Source organism: Pelodiscus sinensis, chromosome 1 (genome assembly GCF_052426305.1).
Source record: "Pelodiscus sinensis isolate ZL-2025 chromosome 1, ASM5242630v1, whole genome shotgun sequence".
Classification (NCBI taxonomy): domain Eukaryota; kingdom Metazoa; phylum Chordata; order Testudines; family Trionychidae; genus Pelodiscus; species Pelodiscus sinensis.
The window spans coordinates 328,607,012-328,623,077 of record NC_143052.1 but is presented as its reverse complement, the minus strand read 5'-3'; the positions used below and the strand labels follow the sequence as shown (position 1 = coordinate 328,623,077).

At 45.2% G+C, this 16,066-nt stretch overlaps 1 protein-coding gene across 1 annotated transcript; it reads right to left on the bottom strand.

Moving 5' to 3' along the window:
• Window positions 1-2,108: 2,108 nt before the first annotated feature.
• LOC142825337 (macrophage metalloelastase-like) lies at window positions 2,109-5,597 on the bottom strand. The gene is made up of 4 exons (XM_075917293.2): window positions 5,116-5,597; window positions 4,864-5,014; window positions 2,762-2,887; window positions 2,109-2,293 (listed from the first exon to the last, which is right to left on the bottom strand). The coding sequence occupies exons 1-4, from the start codon at window positions 5,371-5,373 to the stop codon at window positions 2,109-2,111; spliced, it is 720 nt and encodes a 239-aa protein (XP_075773408.2). The 5' UTR covers window positions 5,374-5,597.
• Between the last annotated feature and the right edge of the window lie 10,469 nt (window positions 5,598-16,066).

The window sequence follows — 16,066 nt, the reverse complement described above, 5'->3', positions numbered from 1 at the left end:
TAATGGTGCCTGACGGGAATGGGAGTGTGAAGTTTGGATATGAAGGTGGGGCGGAGGGGACGACACTTACCTGGCTCTGTACCTCCTGTCGCTCTCAGGCACCATGAATCTGGCCAATGGAAGCAGCAGGGAAAGCTTTCAGGTGAACAGTTTCTTGGACTGCCAATCCCCCTGCTCAGAGGAGGAGGAGTGGGAGTGCATGGAGCTGCTTCCTGTCCCCATGAGCTAGATCTGGCCCATGTGGATCCTCCCCCAAGAGGGGAGCTGCAGAGCTGGAGCACCAGTGTAGGCTCCCCAGTATAGGGGTGTGTGAACCCAGAGCCTGCAGCTTACCTGCAAGATGGTTGCAGACCACACTTTGTGAACCACTCACTGCCTTACATGCTTTCTCTAGGCCTTGTGGAGAGTACTCAGAGTCTGGATATGTATATGCAGTAAGGAGGAGAAGGGAATGGGCTGGGAACAGAGAGCCTAAGTCGTGATGTTAGATGCACTTCAAGCACCCACCTGACAATTTTTGTCCTGCATGCATTGACCATATAGTAGTCACCGAGCCCCCCAGTGAAATGCAAACCACCAGACAGGAATGTAGGATGGCAGAATAGTGCTGGGAGAATTTTTATTTTCATAGAAACTACTGAATACATTTAAAGAGGTTTTCAAATCTCAGTAAAGGTCCATCTCCACTGCACCCGTAGGTCAAAATAAGCTACGCAATTTGAGCTACGCAAATTGCATATCTTATTTCAATCTAATTTTGAAATAGATTATTTTGAAATTTCAGAATAAAGCGCTATTCCAGCAAGTCCCTTAACCTTCATGGAACGAGGGCTACAGGGACACCGGAATATATTTCGAAGTAATGGGTGCATTTAAAGATGCGAAATAGCTATTTGTGATAGAACTGCTGTCTAGACGTAGCCTAAATGTATAGGAGCAGAAATTAAGCTTCAAACATTTGCCATTTAAAGAAATAAAATGAAACATTTCTGGTGTGAAAGAAAAGTACACTTGCTGACTTCTTCATTCTCTTTAAAAACACCATGGTTCTTTAGAAGTTTTCTCTTTTTCTGCCTGTGGAATAGAAATACGGAAATAATAAGGTATTTGTTTGAGACAAAATGCAGAGAAATATGTACCATGATTGCTGTCCCTTTGTGAAGTGTCTGATGGAAGCAAATGTTCACACACAAGTGCCATAGTTTTAGAGCATAGTTTTGCCACTGTAACTTAGAATGAGTAGGTCCTGACTCCGAGAACAGTGATGTGAGGGCCAGATTCTGCCATACTTACAGGCTACGTCTAGACTGGCATGATTTCCGGAAATGCTTTTAATGGAAAAGTTTTCTGTTAAAAGCATTTTCAGAAAAGAGCATCTAGATTGGCGTGGACGCTTTTCCGCAAAAGCACTTTTTGCGGAAAAGCATCTGTGCCAATCTAGACGCACTTTTGCGCAAAAAAGCCCCGATCGCCATTTTAGCCATCAGGGCTTTTTTGTGCAAAACAGTACTGTGCTGTCTACACTGGCCCTCTTGCGCAAATGATTTGCGCAAGAGGGCTTTTGCCCAAACTGGAGCAGCATAGTATTTCCGCAAGAACAATGACAATCTTACATGAGATCGTCAGTGTTCTTGCAGAAATTCAAGCAGCCAGTGTAGACAGCTAGCAAGTTTTTCCGCAAAAGCAGCTGTTTTTGCGGAAAAACTGGCCAGTCTAGACACAGCCACATTGCACAATCTCACATTCAGCAAGCAGCCATACTGCTTTCAATATCCTCTTTGGTAGAGCAAGGTACTACTCACTGGCAGTTAGGTTAGCAGCATGCCATCATTGATTTCTGCAAAGCACTGGTGTGTAGGGGACCCTTTGTCAGTCCCGGTCTATAACTCCATTAGGTGGTTTTGCGATATGGACAGCTTGCTCTTAGACTCCAGAAAGAATAGGCGGAAGGGATAAAGTATATCATGTTGGCTTGATCTAAATTTAGGTACTCTCACTGAGTAGTACCTTGCTCAGAGAGTAGACCATTCAAATCAGTTTGGCTGTCTGAGTAAGGTACTTAAAGTATGACAAAATCTGTCCCTTTTTGGTATTTTTTTATATCAAAATTAACATCTGACGCTGAAATTACCATATAATCGCTGAATTCCTTGTCTGTCGTCATCTGGAAGGACGAAGGTGTTTGGATCCCAGTAGCGATAAATAGGGTACGTCAGAGCACCTTGAACATTTGAATGACCCAGTCCCAAAGAATGGCCAAATTCATGAGCAGCAACAAGGAACAAATTTGTTCCTAAATTTTTCATATAATAAAAAGAGGAAAAGAATTGTTAACATACAATGGAACGGAGAATCACAAGCAGAAGAATTCACATCTTTTCATTGTGATGAAATCCTATAGGTTTAATTTAAGTTTATCTGCTCTCCCATGTTTTAGTAAGAATTTTTCAGAGGCCATGAATGGGAAGTCAGGAAACCTGCAATCTATTCCTGACTCTCCTTTTGTTAATGGAGATCACTTTTGACAATCACTTAAAGTTGTGTCTAACTTACAAAAACACCAGGATAATATTGCTCTCCCACTTTTGTAAAGTGATTTGAGCTCCACAGAATACAGACCTTATATATATGCTCTGGCAGGCAAAGGTAAGTATGTTACATTATATATAAGAGAGAGGGACAAACAGTTATAGGAAGAAAATGCCAGGGCTTTGTGTAGAAGGAGCTGAATTTGTTGCGACGGGCACAGGAAATACTTTACCTATATGATTTTGTGACCATTTCTCAGCTTCATCAAAATGAGCATCTCCTCCTATCCCTGGGCTTGGTGCAAAGGCATGAGCCAGTACTCCTCCCCTTCCATCAAAGGGAGATTGGTCGCCATGTGCTGCATAGGAAAGGAAATTAATATGTCATCAATTAACACAATGATTCATTTTAAACACAGTTACATATCTTGAAGTTTAGAATTTGCTTTTATTCATTGTAGATAATAATATATTAAAATGAGACTAAAATAATGTTAAGGTTGCAAAGTCAAACATTCAAAAGGTAGGAAATGTCACACTTAAGATTGCCTCTTCAATGAACTCAGCTCCCATGTGTGTGCACATTATGGTACGGTTTTTAATTCCATGATTGCAAACTATTTTTTCCCATGGACTTCTGTCTTATGGAGGGCATTTTCTCAGTAATGGCTAACTCATCTTCTCTGAAACTTTCCAAAATTTCGGCCTGAGGCTGAAACCAAGTGAGAAAATATCTGGCTTAAGTTTTGCAAAGTTATAAGCATCTGAAGGCAAGGTCCTAGAATTGAGAGCATTGGGCAATAATAAGGATAGATTATGCTACCTGCACTACCTGTGCTACTTCAAGTGAATGATTTTAGGGAACCACTGCTTTGAAAAACTGAGCCTCTCATTTGGTAAACTAATTTAATGTGTCTTCTGTTAGACTCTCCCGTAAGAGTGGCTGAGGTGTCTGGATCTTCAGCTGGAGTGGAGGTTGGATGGAAAAGGTTGACTCTCCTCTTCTGCCTATAAGAAGGGCTACAATTTCTTGCTGGAATTCAAGGATTTGCAGGACAGTTGTCAAAAATTAATAACCCAGGAAGACAGTACAACATTATTGTACTATTGGATGTTTGGGAATGAATCTTTAAGGGTTTGGCTACACTCAGAATGCTACAGCTGCACCACTGTAGCACTTCAGCATAAGTAGCACCCACAGTAATAGGAGTTCTCTCCTTGGTGGAGGTACATCACCTCCCCAAGAAGGGGTAGCTAGGTCAATGGGAGAAGTCTCCTCTTGACCTAGCACTAGTCTACACTGGCTAGTATAGATGACTCTCAAGGGTCAGGATTTTTCACAGGGCCGACCGAGGGACATAGCTTTATCAAAATAAAAATCTAGTGTAAACAGCACTTAAGAGGAGGACTAACACTTGTATGTCTACACTGCATCTCTTTAGCACAAAAGCCTATGCAAACAAAGTGCAGATTAGCATATTTCCCTGCTTCATTTGCATAATTAATCAGGGGACATTTTTGCACAAGAGGCTTTTGCACAAAAAGTAGCCCTCTACACAGCTCCTTTTTGGGCAAAAACACCCTCTTTCACAAGAGCCATTCTTCTCAATTTTTTCAGAAAGAATAGCTCTTGCGCAAGAGGGTGTTTTTGTGCAAAAAGGAGCTGTGTAGATGGCTCTTTTTTGCACAAAGACTCTTGCGCAAAAATGGCCACTAATGAATTATGCAAATGAAGCATGACAATATGCTAATCGGTGCTTCAGTTGCATAGGCTTTTGTGAAAGAGGGGTGCCCTGTAGTTGTAGTGAGAGAGGAACTAAAGTATGTGCACGTGTGCGTATACACACACATTCTCCCCCTTTCAGACTTCTTAGAAGCCTAAAATAAAACTGTAATCCAAAATAGTCCCCCTTGCGTTGGACTACAGTGGAAAGAAGCTCTGTTGTATTTGTGTTTGTCTCTAATGAGGCAAAAAAAATGTTTTGAGGCATATGACCAAGGTGTTTAAACCGTTCACAAGTGTGAAGACTCCTTGTTTGCTCATATATAGGAATAATGATCTTAGCAGAGGAGTACTTTTACAATCACATATACGTTGACACTATTTTCCTCATTTTACAGTTTGAACTTCCAAGGGATTTTGTGATGGTTGATTAGTTAAACTGATACACAAATATAAAACTGCAGGACATGATAAAGATCGGATGAACTCAGAATGAAAATAATTGTTCTCTCTTCAGCCTTTGGGTATGAAAACATGTAAGCTTTTAAAGTATAGCTTCAACTTTAAATAAATGTAATTCATGGATTCTTAAAACCATAGCAGTAGCCTCACCACCATGTGCAAAACGAATTAGGATATCCGCTTCTCCCCTGGCAACGTTTTGAAATCTCAGTGGAGTCACATCACTCCACACCTGAAATGCCTTTTTGATCGCTTTCACCACCATAGAACGAGGCAGATCAGGTGTATAGTTCAGAATCCTTTCAGCAGCAAAAGAAAAGAAATTATTGTCATTTAAGGCATGGAATAATATGACAGCATTAAAACAAAACAAAATGCACAAACGTGGCATATAACCAAGCTGTAAGTCAATACATTCTTCCTCCATCTTGGAGTTCCTGGAAATGTGCTGTAATCTAATACATCAGGGACTCCACACCTTGGCCGTGCCATCATTTCTTCTGTTTGTGAATTTAATTTTCCTGTTACAGTCAGGTGGAAAAATTTCTGCATCTCTTTAATTTTCTCTTCTAAGTCCCAACCACCTACTTTATTAATAGATGGAAAGAACCTGTGCAGATAATCCTGAAAATAAAAAGAAACTTTAGATTCAGGGTTCATCTCCAGTTGTGTTCTCTTATACCTTAAAGAATCAATTTGTCGGCAAGTATAAGATCCAGATCCTTGACTATACTTCAATTACTAGATCCCTAGAAAATCACAGTACTCTGTCATAAAAGGGAAACAGTTCAGACAGATATGAGACCACTTTTCCAATATAAATGAACACTAGGGGCTCGTCTACATTGGCCCCTTTTCCGGAAGGGGCATGGTAATTTTTGAGATCGTAATAGGGAAATCCGCGGGGGATTTAAATATCCCCCACGACATTTAAATAAAAATGTCCGCCGCTTTTTTCCGGCTTTTAGAAAAGCCGGAAAAGAGCGTCTACACTGGCCCCGATCCTCCGGAAAAAGCGCCCTTTTCCTTTTCCGGAGGATCTTATTCCTACTCCTTGTGCTGCAGCTTAGCTCCATTGTCACTAAGCTGTGCACCCAAAATGCAACAGTACGCTGATGGCTATGGGAGATTTTTCTTTCCTCATCTCTGCCTCAGGCAAATGAATGATGGTATCTTGGGTCTCATAGGGCAAGGTTCTTTATCTTCAACATGGGTGGAATGTGGGTTGCTGGGAAGAGGTATACATTCTAATGTCCTTTGTGGCTTCTGTTTCTGTGGGCTAAAGCAACCCGGCAGACAAAACCATATATCATAGAAGGCACCAGGTAAGGTAAGGCATGTTGCTATATCACACATTCTATTGAGCTTCTGCTCCTGTACTGTCTCTGTGAGGAAAATGAATGTTACAGTGAGGCCCATAATCAGGGACTCACCAAGTGGCAGCGAGTCCCGCTCGCCAGCTGTGCGGTTCGGCACACTGCGCATGTGCAGACCGCGCTGCGCGGCTGTGCTGGCTTGTAATCTACTCACCATGGGCCATCTTTATGTCATCTGTTGGTTCTGAAGATGATTCACCATTATTTTTCCCTGACCACAAACCAGGAACAACTGCACTTTAGTTTGGATCTCTGCATTAATGTTTAATACAGGAAGCAGGATATTCGCCGATCATCCCCAGCTTTTCCCCAGCCTTTGCAACATGGCCCATTTTGTTTCCCTGTGACTTCATTATTTGCATTCTTCCATAACTATTAGGGAACAAGCCCTGTTTGACTAGAAAGATCAATGAATGGCAAAATACCAGAGAAATTTCAATACTCAAGTTTTCCTATACATTAATTTTCCTTTACATTTGTAATGAATATATTTTTCATCACTGTGTGTATGGATGTAATCTATGACAGACTGTTACCTGATGTCACCAGGCTGTGTTCAGGCAATCCCTGAGTTATAAACATCTGACTTAAAAACATCCATCCATACAAACAAGAGCTCACTTGTAGCCTTGGAGAACAGGCAGAAAGACACACGTGGTGGTGGGCAGACAAGCGCTGGGCAGAAGACTCCAGAGGAGCAGACGATGGTTGTGAAGCCAATGACTGGAGAGGAACGGTGCATTGAAGGTGAAACCAGTGCTTCTTTGCAGCTGATGGCTGCATGCCGCCTCCTCCCCTGCTCTTCCGGAGTCCTCCGGCCTATGCTTCTGGTGAACAAAGGCTGGGTGCAACCTGCAGGGGATGGGGGAAGGAGGGTGACTGGGAGATAGGTCTGGCAAGGCTGGTGGCCGAAGATGGAACAGAGCTCATGAAGGAGGATATCAGCCAAGGGATGCCCAGAAGTCCCCTTCAGAATCTCCACCTACCTCCTTAACTGCCTCTAATTAAACTTGCCTTTCCTCAAGCTCCATCATTCAAGCTTAAATGAAAAACTATTTCTACTATTTTTCATTGTAAATATATCGTATTTCAGCTACAGTGTGGGTTAAATAGGCTTTTGTGGGCTAGCCTGGGAACCTAACTACCCTATGGGAGAATGCATTCCAAGTTCCAAACCGACTTACAAAGGAATTTTGGGAACACACCCTGTTTGTAAGTTGGAGACTTCCTGTATTTTATGTGGTCATTTACACCTGTGCAAAATGTGAGTGTACATCTGATATGGTAGTGCATTCAATTTGCACAGGTGTAAATGACCACACAAGGTTCAAAATATGTTGTTAAAATATAGTTCTAAATTCACCTTGGTGCAACTCCATGACATTCAATACATTTATTGTGCATAATATTTTGTGCAATAGAGGCCAGTGGACTCCACTGTCTAGTCATAGTGACTACTTAGACTAAGCAAGAACAAACACCTTGCTAATATAAAACATTTTCCTTAAGCAAGATCAGTGCTTCCCATAAGCTAGCACAGACAATGGTATCATGACCTAAAAGGAGTGAAATGTATCACTACACCTAGAACTCCAAAGAATTAGCAAATGTCATCAACAAAGTGCCAACTCTCCTTGTCTTAATCACTAAAGTAGCCCCATTAGACTAAATGTATCCTTATCGAGGCTCTGATGATTTCACAAGGGATGTCAGCGACAATCATTGCAGGAATAATGTAGCCACAATTTAGCCCCAAGAGAAAACATTTTGTAAAACACTGACCCAGAATTCTGTCATATCTGGTTGGTGAAGTGGTGATCTACTGAGGATATTTTTCGTGAACAATAACAAGATTTTTCAGAATCAAGCTGGCCAGAGAACAGCTTCAGAAGCAGCTCCATAGCCACACTCTGAATTTGCTGTTAGAGAGCTGATTGAGCTACATTTTTGGATGTTATTATATGGAAATACAATCCAGAGTTAAATATTTAAATTCTGTATAAAACAAGTAATCAGAAGTTGGTCTTAGAATTCCAGCCTGCACAAGTTGGCAGCTTTACATATCAAGAGCAATGATTTGTCCCAATGTATAATTTACCCACTATTGACATGACTGCAGCATTTGGACCTTAAATTTGTCAGAGATTTCCTACAATATTTCCTTCTTGTCTCCATAAACATATAGGCTGTGTCTACACTGGCATCCCTTCTGGAAAAGGGATGCTAATGTTGCACTTTGGAATAGGCAAATGCGCGGGGGATTTAAATATCTCCCGCGGTATTTGCATTAACATGGCTGCCGCTTTTTTCCGGCTTGGGGATAAGCCGGAGAAAAGAGCCAGTCTAGACGTGATTCTCCGGAAAATAAACCCTTTTCCGGAGGATCTCTTATTCCTACTTCAAAGTTTAATCACCCTTTTTATTGCTCTTGGCTGTCATGTAGCTTAACTGTCCTGGCAGAGATCAGCAAAATGCCTAACTTTCTCAGCAAGCTGAGAAAGGTATCAGATACTTTTTAAGGGGATCCTTCAACCACTTTGTTGCTCTTCCAGCAATCAGCCAGCCAATATTACAAAAAAGTGAGGAAGAGCCAAGTTTTTCAAGTAATGGAGGATATTTTGCAATACCACAGAGCAGCTAACTGAATATGTGAATTGAAATATTCGAGGAAGCAAAGGATTTGTATCTTTGGTTTGTACTGCATACACTACACATATTAACTCAAATTGTATCTCAGTCTTCAGAACCTGCTGATTCATAACCTAAGAAACAAAGTGCAATTTTCATTTAAGCACAACAGTTATGGTTATCATAACAAGTGCACTGAATTTCTATAATTTTAACGAGCAAGTGAGTTGCTATGTACAGTATATTTAAATATATATTAAATATGGATCTCTTCACATATTTTCTGCCAATCCGTTTTTGCGCTAGGGGTTTTTGTGCAAAAAACAAGCAGTGTGGACATTTTCTTTTTGCGCAAAACCCCCTTTCCCCACAAGATCCTTATGTGCGGAGGTATACCAATCTTGTGGAAAATGCGGGTTTTGCGCAAAAAGAAAACATCCACACTGCTTGTTTTTGCGCAAAAACCCCTAGCGCAAAACAGATCGGCAGAAAATATGCAAATGAGATCGCTCCACACTCAGGAGCAGGTGTGGATGAAAGTAAAGGCACTCTGCCAGGGATATGCTAGGTCCTGAGAGGACAGCTCCCACTCCAGGGCAGAACCCCATACCTGCCCCTACTATGAGGCCGTGGACCACATCCTGGGGGTGTGGAGCAGTCCCTTCTCCCCCGGTAGTGGACTTGGGGCTCAAGACGCCTATCATCCTCCTCCTGGGGACAGAGCCAGTGAAGAGGAGGAAGAGGAGGAGCCGGACGAGTCCAGCACCATGACCATGCAGACTCTGGAGCCACTACCTTACACCCCAGATGTGTCTCAGGCATGTCTGAGGCCAGGGAAGCCACACCAGGTGACTACCATCACATTCCCCACACACACAGGATGGAGGTGGTGGGCAGGGAGGGGCTGGGGCGCACTTGTCGCTTGGCCTCTGTGGCCAGAGGATCGCACAGCAGCCTGTGTGTGTGGGAGCAGGTGCAGCATCACTCTAGGGCACACAGCCCCAGCAGGCTGCACCAGAGGACCCTTGTGCTATTGGCCACAGGATGTCTGGGGAGGGTGTTCCATACTCATGACACTGGGGTGGGACACCCTCCCTCCACCAGCCACCACTAGAAGGAGGCTGAGGACATGGACACACACACACACCTACACCCTCTCAGCAGTCCTGCACACGGACATGCCCACACTGACGGGGCAGCATCCACTCCTGAGGACAGTGCAGCGAGGCACAGGAACATTTGCCACTCACACACACCTCCCCCCAACACCGTGTCCTCCCCTCCTTCACTGGGCAGGGATACAAGTCCTCTCCCTGTGGGATGTTGCCACTGCTGGACCTGGCATGTGCATGGCATGGAGGGAAGCCCAGCCACTCCATAGCCCCCCGCCTGCCCACAGGATCCCAGTCTGGCCGGCACCTTCACATGCCTGCTTGTCCCCAGGATGTGGGGGTAGTGAGGCTCCACCACCTTGGACATCTGTGCACCTACAGAGAAGGGCCCACTGGCTAGACTGCACATGGTCTTGCTCCAACCTCATCGCCTTCGTCTGAGCTTAGAACTGTCGCTCTCGGCTCAGAGGTGTGGGGAAGGCTTCAGGCATAGTGTCTCCTCCGATGACTGACCGTCTCTTTTTATTCTCCACCACAGACCAGCTGTGAGAGAGGGGCGGTCAACACTACCCGGGGCAACTTCCTGAACCTGAGGGACCCGCAGACACCGGAGACCCATGGATGAGTTCCAGAGGGAACACCTTGTGCACTCTGATGCACGGAGCTGACCCTGGACTGCAGAAAGATATCCAGCTGTGGTGAGACACCTGGTGGGAGATGCTGGATCAGGGCCACACCATGTGCACAGCTGTGCAGTCCCTAGTCACCAGCATGTTTCCTGCACCTGCTCCTGCTCCTGCACCTGCTCCTGCTCCTCCCTCTTCTCCCCTAACCCCTGCTCCCTGACCCCGGGATCACCAGAGCCAAGCGCCACTCCCAACTCCACATCTGAGCCTCTCCTCCCCTTCCTCCTCCTTCCAGTTCCCTCCTCCTCCTCCAAGGTTCTCATCCTCCACCTTCCCCTTCCCTCTCCTTCCTCTTCTCACCCAGGGTATGTCTACACTACCCCCCTAGTTCGAACTAGGGGGGGTAATGTAGTCATACAGAGTTGCAAATGAAGCCCGGGATTTGAATTTCCTGGGCTTCATTTGCATGAAGCCGGCCGCGCCATTTTTAAATGCCGGCTAGGTCGGACCCCGTGCCGCGCGGCTACATGCGGCATGGACTAGCTAGTTCAGATTAGGCTTCCTAATCTGAACTAGCTGTACACCTCGTTCCATAAGGCGTACAGCTAGTTCGGATATGACGCCTAATCCGAACTAGCTAGTCCGTGCCGCGTGTAGCCGCGCTGCACGGGGTCTGACCTAGCCGGCATTTAAAAATGGCGCCGGTCGGCTTCATGCAAATGAAGTCCGGGAAATTCAAATCCCAGGCTTCATTTGCAACTCTGTATGACTACATTACCCCCCCCCCCACACTTCGAACTAGGGGGGTAGTGTAGACATACCCCTGTGTACTTTCCCCAGTCCCTCCCAGTTACTTCTACCCCAAATAAAAAATGTACAGCTATTTGAAAGCCTGCTCATCGGGTCAGGCTCTGCCCCTCACTCTGGCAAGAATGCCTCCCCCTTCCGTTCACAAATATTTTGAAGGACACAACATGCGTCCGCCACATGTGGGATGTTCCATTCCCTGATGTTCAGCAGGATGAGGAGGCATCTGAACTGCATCTTCAGATGCCTGAAGTTACCCTCAGCAACCATGTGAGCTCTGCTGATCCTGTAGTTGTACTGTTCCCTAGAGTGGCCAAGCTGGCCAGTGTAGGGCTTCATGAGCCAGGGCAAGAGAGAGCAGGCTATGTCTCCCACCATGAACATGGGCATGTCCATGTCCCCAACCCTGATGGTGCAGTCAGGGAAAAAAGTTCTGGTGGGCAGCTACTTCAAGACACTCCAGTTGCAGAAGATGCCAGAGTTGTGCGCCTTCCTCGACCACCCGACATATATGTCTGTGAACTAGCCTCAGTGGTCCATGACAGCCTGCAGGACCATCTAGAAGTACCCCTTCTGGTTAATATACACAGAAGCCCGGTGGTCGAGGGCCTGGATGGGGATGTGGGTGCCCTCTGTAGTCCACTCCTAACATTCCTGGAGCATTTACAGCTCTGTATGATATGTTTAAATATAGGAATTATAGATGTGAACGAATGTACTGAAAAAAACCCACCTTGCAGTTTAGCAGACAGATCACTGCCCTGTGGAACTATGATGTTGCATGAGAGCCATATTTTGGTATTGTATAATTATTAACTTGTGTCAGTGTGTATTCCAATATGAACTATTTGACAACCTACGGGCTAAGTCTAGACTGGCATGATTTTCCGCAAATGCTTTTAACGGAAAAGCTTTTCCGTTAAAAGCATTTGCAGAAAAGAGTGTCTAGATTGGCACGGATACTTTTCCGCAAAAGCACTTTTTTCGGAAAAGCGTCTGTGCCAATCTAGACGCCGTTTTGTGCAAGAAAGCCCCGATCGCCATTTATGCCATCGGGGCTTTTTTGTGCAAAACAGTTTTTAGCTGTCTACACTGGCCCTCTTGTGCAAAAACATTTCCGGAAAAGGGCTTTTTCCCGAATGGGAACGCCAAAGCATTTGCGCAAGAAGCACTGATTTTGGACAGTAGAACGTCAGTGCTTTTGTGGAAAATCAAGCGGCCAGTGTAGACAGCTGGTAAGTTTTTGCGCAAAAGCGGATACTTTTGTGAAAAGCTTGCCAGTCTAGACGCAGCCAAGATGTATAAGATCTACTCAATGGATAGATGTTCCCTTTGTCAAATATTTCCATCTCCTTCAAGTAATAACTCTCTTTCCATCCTTTCCATAGCCAATCAGGCAAGAGTCTGATTTAAACACTGTGTCCTGAAAGTCAGAAGACTCAGACAATCTAGTAGAGGTATTGAGTTTAAGACCTCAAAGAGCTTGTCTCCAAACTCCAGAGATTTACACAATGGCTACGTCTACACTGGCCCCTTCTTCGGAAGGGGCATGCTAATTTCCAACTTCAGAATAGGGAAATCCGTGGGGGATTTAAATATCCCCCGCGGGATTTAAATAAACATGGCCGCCGCTTTTTTTCCGGCTTGGGGAAAAGCCGGAAAAGAGTGTCTAGACTGGCGCGATCCTCCGAAATAAAGCCCTTTTCCGGAGGATCTCTTATTCCTACTTGCAAGGAATCCCCCGCAGATTTCCCTATTCTGAAGTTGGAAATTAGCATGCCCCTTCCGAAGAAGGGGCCAGTGTAGACGTAGCCCTAGAGTGTGTATTAGTAACAATCACTCATTTTCTCAACCACAGAGAATTGTGATTTAACATACTCAGGTGTTCTAATGAAAGGCATGACACCTTCATCTTCTGTGTTCCCTTTTATTTTTCAGAACCCTTTCCTTTCATCAGTTCTAGGTAGAATACCTTACCAATGAATGTATGCATGATTGGCTTACACTGCTGAAATGCATCACTGTAATTTCCTTTTGTCAACTGGACAGTTTTCTAATCTCTGCATTTAACCTTGATCACTAAACAGCCCCTGATAACTTTAGCTCAGGCTAGACTCAAAATTCACAGGAGCAGAAATTTCGGAGATGAGTCTGGGGCTCGCTGAAATACTGAACATAAGAACATAAGAACGGCCGTACTGGGTCAGACCAAAGGTCCATCTAGCCCAGTATCCTGTCTACCAACAGTGGCCAGCACCAGGTACCCCAGAGAGGGTGGACCGAAGACAATGATCAAGCGATTTGTCTCCTGCCATCCTTCTCCAGCTTCTGACAGACAGAGGCCAAGGACACCATTTTATCCCCTGGCTAATAGCCTTTTATGGACCTAACCTCCATGAAATTATCTAGCTTCTCTTTAAACTCTATTATAGTCCTAGCCTTCACAGCCTCCTCTGGCAAGGAGTTCCACAGGTGGACTACACGCTGTGTGAAGAAGAACTTTCTTTTATTAGTTTTAAACCTGCTACCCATTAATTTCATTTGGTGTCCTCTAGTTCTTCTATTTAGGGAACTAATAAATAACTTTTCTTTATCGGCCCTCTCCACACCACTCATGATTTTATAGACCTCTATCATATACCCCCTCAGTCTCCTCTTTTCTAAACTGAAAAGTCCCAGTCGCTTTAACCTCTCCTCATATGGGACCCGTTCCAAACCCCTAATCATTTTAGTTGCCCTTTTCTGAACCCTTTCCAAGGCCAAAATGTCTTTTTTGAGGTGAGGTGACCACATCTGTACACAGTATTCAAGATGTGGGCATACCATAGTTTTATACAGGGGCAGTAAGATATTCTGGGTCCTAGTTTCTATCCCTTTCCTAATAATTCCTAGCATCCTATTTGCCTTTTTGACCGCCGCTGCACACTGTGAGGAAGTTTTCAGAGAACTGTCCATGATAACTCCAAGATCTCTTTCCTGATTTTTCGTAGCCAAATTAGCCCCCATCATACTGTACGTATAGTTGGGATTATTTTTCCCAATGTGCATTACTTTACACTTATCCACATTAAATTTCATTTGCCATTTTGTTGCCCAATCACTCAGTTTGGTGAGATCTTCTTGGAGTCCTTCACAGTCTGCTTCTGTCTTGACTATCCTAAACAGTTTTGTATCATCTGCAAACTTTACTACCTCACTACTTACCCTTTCTCCAGATCATTTATGAATAAGTTGAAAAGGATTGGTCCCAGCACTGACCCTTGGGGTACACCACAAGTTACCCCTCTCCAATCTGAAAATTTACCATTTATTCCTACCCTTTGTTTCCTGTCTTTTAACCAGTTCGCAATCCAAGAAAGGACCTTCCCTCTTATCCCATGGCCATGTAATTTACACAAGAGCCTTTGGTGAGGGACCTTGTCAAAGGCTTTCTGAAAATCCAAGTATACTATATCTACTGGATCCCCCTTGTCCGCCTGTTTGTTAACCCCTTCAAAGAACTCTAAGGGTATGTCTACACTACAAAGTTAGTTCGAACTAACGGACGTTAGTTTGAACTAACTTTCATAGGCGCTACACTAGCGCGCCGTTAGTTCGAATTTAAATCGAACTAGCGGAGCGCTTAGTTCGAACTAGGAAACCCTCATTTTACGAGGATTAAGCCTAGCTCGAAATAGCTAGTTCGAATTAAGGGGTGTGTAGCCCCTTAATTCGAACTAGTGGGAGGCTAGCCCTCCCCAGGTTTCCCTGGTGGCCACTCTGGCCAACACCAGGGAAACTCGTCTGCCCCCCTCCCGGCCCCGGTCCCCTTAAAGGGGTATGGGCTGGCTACGGTGCCCGTGCCAGGTGCAAGCCTGCCAGCACCCAGCTAGCAGGCCCTGCACCTGGCACGGATCAAGCCCCCCAGCCCTCCCCCTCTTCCCGGGACCAGGCTGGCGGCTCCCGGGAGCTTGCCCGGGAAGGCAAGAGGCGGGCACCTGCCTGGGCTAGTGCGGACATCGTGGACCTCATCCATGATCTCTGCACTAGGCACAGGACAGTGGCCGTCTAGGGCACGAGAGCTGCCAGCCTGGCCACCCAGGAGCAGGTATGCATGAAAATCAAGATGGTCCACTGAGACCCCTGACCCTGAGCCCACAATGGCCGTACTGGGTCAGACCAAAGGTCCATCTAGCCCAGTAGCCTGTCTGCCGACAGTGGCCAACCCTAGGGACCCTGGAGGGGATGGACCGAAACAATGACCAAGCCATTTTTCTCCTGCCATCCATCTCCAGCCTTCCACAAACTTGGGGCAGGGACACCACTCCTACCCCCTGGCTAATACCACTCCATGGACCCAACCTCCATCACTTTATCTCACTTCTCTTTAAACTCTGCTCTAGTTCTAGCCTTCACAGCCTCCTGGAGCAAGGAGTTCCACAGGTTGACTCTGCTTTGTGAAGAACAACTTTCTGTTACTAGTTTGAAGCCTGCTACCCATTCCTTTCCTTTGGTGTCCTCTAGTCCTTCTAGTATGGGAACTAATGAAGAACTTTTCTGTATGCACCGTCTCCACCCCACTCCTGCTTTTAGAGACCTCTATCGTGTCCCCCCTCCGTCTCCTCTTTTCTAAGCTGAAAAGTCCAAGTCTCTTTAGCCTCTCTTCATATGGGACCTGTTCCAAACCCCTCATCATTGTAGTTGCTCTCCCCTCTCCCACCCTCTCTCTTCCCCTCTCCCACCTCCTTTCCTGGTCTCCCCCACTTTTGTTCAATAAAGACCGATTCCATTTTGGAAGACACGTGTCCTTTATTTTGTACATCAA

What these genes read in the sequence shown, in the direction of transcription:
- LOC142825337 (XM_075917293.2), bottom strand. Translation starts at nt 5,373, where the DNA reads ATGAACCCTGAATCTAAAGTTTCTTTTTATTTTCAGGATTATCTGCAC. An exon ending in GGAAGAATGTATTGACTTAC is followed by an intron (nt 5,015 to 5,115) that starts AGCTTGGTTATA and finishes TTTGCTGCTGAA; the next exon opens with AGGATTCTGAACTATACACC. An exon ending in AATTCGTTTTGCACATGGTG is followed by an intron (nt 2,888 to 4,863) that starts GTGAGGCTACTG and finishes TTTCCTATGCAG; the next exon opens with CACATGGCGACCAATCTCCC.